General features: G+C 32.6%; 1 protein-coding gene across 1 annotated transcript; it reads right to left on the bottom strand.

Annotated features, from left to right (window-relative positions):
• Positions 1-418: 418 nt before the first annotated feature.
• On the bottom strand, positions 419-1,579 carry LOC107445882 (uncharacterized). Its single transcript, XM_043044891.2, has one exon. It carries the CDS (start codon positions 1,577-1,579, stop codon positions 419-421), a length of 1,161 nt encoding a protein of 386 aa, XP_042900825.2.
• Between the last annotated feature and the right edge of the window lie 2,074 nt (positions 1,580-3,653).

The following is a 3,653-nucleotide window of genomic DNA, read 5'->3' as shown; positions in this document are numbered from 1 at the left end:
TTAAAACTTTTGTTACACCAAGTTTATTTTAGCCATTTCAGTTATCTAGTCTTCTTCTTAATAAAACATTTAGAACTGCATTTTGTGGACAGTCATCAAAAAGATTCTATTACTAACACTATTTTTTTAACAGGTGAATTAAGAACTTATGTTAACTATGAAGATGGAAATATTCAAACAAACAAGGAAGAGGAAGAAGCTTATAATATGAAAGTAATATATCTAAGAAAGGATTCCGCGTTTGAAGAAATTTAAATAATTAAAAATGTAGCTAAATATTTATAAATATTTTTTAAATATAAAACTGGTTTGAAATACATACACGTAGCACATTACAAACTAAGGTAGACAACGTTAAAGAGCACAAAAATATATTAAAAGCAGACAGCTGTTTCGGATGCTCAAAGGGCAACCTTCATCAGTGCAACAGAAAACAATAAGAGAACAGAGTAAATATATATAGAAAGATGACGTCACAAGAGGGTTTAGAGCAACGGCCAATAGGAGGGAAGGGTGAACGGAAGACGACGAATAGGAAGCAAGGAACAAAGAGGGGGGGGTAGTTAGGTTTTATCATAGATTTCCAAACAGGAGAAATATAAGGAACACTTGATAGGTCATTGACCAACAGTTTGGAATTTTTGAAAATATGATAAGACTCGTAAAAATCTAAATCGAATATTGAAGAACAATTTTGAATGACTTTAGAAGAAGAAAAATTAAAATTATGATTAGAGTCCCAACAATGTTGGGCAATAGATGAGCGTTTAAATTCTTGTTTTTTGACATAAGCTTCATGTTCCTTGACACGGCACTTTAAGGCACGCTTAGTTTGGCCAATATATGAAAGGCCGCATTGGCAATTAATTTGGTAAATACCCCAGCTACTTTGACTGTCAATGGGCTGCTTGAGATTAGAAAATTTTATCTTATTAATGGGACTGAAAATAATATTAAAATCAAACTTCTTTAGGATATTAGCAACTTGCCGACTTATTTTAGGAAAATAGGGTAAAATGACTAAATTGTTAGAAAATTCTTTGGAAGGTTTATCGGCATGTGATTGTTTAGTTAAGTTTCTATGAATATTATCAATAATGTTAGGAGAATAACCTCTGTCATGAGCAATGGCTTTGATGTAATTTAATTCTGCATCAAGAAGATCATTGTTAGAACAAATATTTACCACGCGGTAGACAAAAGACCGAAAAGATGCAAGTTTTTGGTTGGGAGGGTGGGAGGATTTGTAGTGAGGGGGAAGAGAAACAGGAAAAGGTTTACGAAAGACAGTAGTATGGAATGAATTATCATTCCGAGTCACAAGCACATCTAAGAAAGGAAGTTTTTGATCAGACTCTAATTCAAAGGTGAACTGAATGCAAGAATCAATGCTGTTCATAACATTAAGGATTTGATCTAAATTGCAATTATTATCCTCTAACAAAGCAAAACTGTCATCAACGTATCTTTTATAAAAGGGGAAAGTTAAGAGTTTGAATAGTTTACTCTCAAAATAAGGCATATAGATGTCACTAAGTATAGGGCTCAAAGGATTTCCCATGGCAAGACCATTGGTCATACTGTAAAATTTGTTGTCAAACGCGAAAGTATGTTGTTGTAAACAAACACGGGTAAGGTTAACATATTCATCGACCTCATATTGGGAAAAATGATATTCCGAAAGTCTAAGTTTTAGACATTTTTTAGCCCTTTGAGCATCCGAAACAGCTGTCTGCTTTTAATATATTTTTGTGCTCTTTAACGTTGTCTACCTTAGTTTGTATTTTAGCACAAAGGTCGCCCACTTGTGTATTTTACGTAGCACATTGTTTAGAATTACATAATACTGTGCTTGGCTTTGTGTTGCAAAAAACGTTGGTTTTATTATGTCTTTAGCAGATGTTCAATTAAAAGTTACAATGGAGAGATATGTAAAGCGAGTAATGTAAAGCTTATAACTATTTCTGAAAAAAAGATTTTAATTGAAACTAAACTTAAATTAACTTAACATTTAAGATGCACAGTTTCCTTTCGAGTATAATTCGAAATTTAATTTCTAGAAGTAATCTAATGGAAGAATTAGGCTTCAAACACCAACTCATTGCTTCTTTAAAAACAATTTCCTCTTTCAATTCTGATGCTAAACGTTCTCCGAGAATCATTAACTATTTATTAATTCCAAAACTAATTAATTTGAGGTAGATTTAAACATCTGAGGTCTTATAGCATTAATCATAATTCTTAATGCATGAATATTTCAGAAGATTGAGCTCGGAGTTCCGTTGATTAGACTGGCTTGCGAATAAGTGATTCAAGCAATAAAGGCATAAAGACTAATTCTTCTATGCTTAAATTTAGAATTAGAAATGATCACATACAGACCGATGCAATCACTTCATCGACGGCTCATTTCTTCAACACGATCACTCCGCCAACTACTCGCATCTTCGGCACGATCACATTGCCTACAGCAAACACAATCACTTCGCCGATAGCTCATTTCGCCGACAGGGTCAATTCAGTTCTAATATTTTCCAAAATTTGATTTTTTTTCCTCCAATTTTCGTTAATTAGTTTTCAAATATTTTTCTTGAAATATCTTTGGACTTTTTTATATTTGCTATGTTCTATTTTATGGTAGTTGTAAATAGGCTAACAGTTTTGAGGTGGTGCGCTTGAAAACACTTTATCTGATCCCCTGTGTTGGCTAGGGCTGTACAAATACTTTTTTATAGTATTACGTATAATTTATTATTTAGTTTTTTTTAACAGTTATCATTTAAAATTCTCACTTTATACACCTCACAAACCCCTTGTGAATTCTAATCGTAAAGACACGGTTCCCAGTAGAACACCAAGGTCAAGCGTCTCTCGCTCCGGTCAGTAAGCTGGTAGGTGACCACTTTCATCAGCCTGCGTAGGGATCCAGGGTGCTGTTAGCACCCCAGGTTCGTCGTTAAACTGTTCTACCGTGAAGTGCTCGAGTTTCCAAAGCACAGGAGCCATCTCCTCTGCAAAGAATCAAAATTGCGATGGCATGTCTTCGGATCGTCCTCAGGGTTGTTTCATAGACCGTCGCCAATAGCCCATTTTGCAGCTCTAGTGCGACGTAAATAAAGTACCTACCTATCTAGCTTGACTAAAAAATAACTAAAATCAAATGGAATGATTAAAGTAGTAGGATATTTATACATACGAAGATAAAAATCGTGAAAAATAAAGTCGGAATAGCTTTTAAGAAATCAATTTTTTTCAATATCAAAAGATTTTTTAAAAATTAAATGATTCAGAAAACATTTGACTGATTTCGTTCAAATTTTGTATTCTGTCATTTAAAACTTCATAGTTTCAAATTATGAAGAAAAAAATTTCATTTTAAAACGTTTCTAATTTTATAAAATAATTTAATAATTATAAAAAAATATCTTTTACATTGATTTATCTTTTCATAAACGAATTTTATAAATGTAATCAAAAATGTTTCAATTAGCTTAAAAAGTTCTCGAGATGAAACTTGAAATTAACAATAAGAAGTCCACATTTTTAATTTACTGATCCTATTGTGACTATCTTTTTAGATGGCGGCTATTACCTCTGTTTCAAAAATCGAGAATTTGAGCCCTTGTAAATAACGATATGTATATTAAGAGAGA

Source organism: Parasteatoda tepidariorum, unplaced genomic scaffold (assembly GCF_043381705.1).
Source record: "Parasteatoda tepidariorum isolate YZ-2023 unplaced genomic scaffold, CAS_Ptep_4.0 HiC_scaffold_371, whole genome shotgun sequence".
NCBI classification, from domain to species: Eukaryota; Metazoa; Arthropoda; class Arachnida; order Araneae; family Theridiidae; genus Parasteatoda; species Parasteatoda tepidariorum.
The sequence above is the reverse complement of the archived record's forward strand: the minus strand, read 5'-3'. Positions and strand labels throughout refer to the sequence as shown.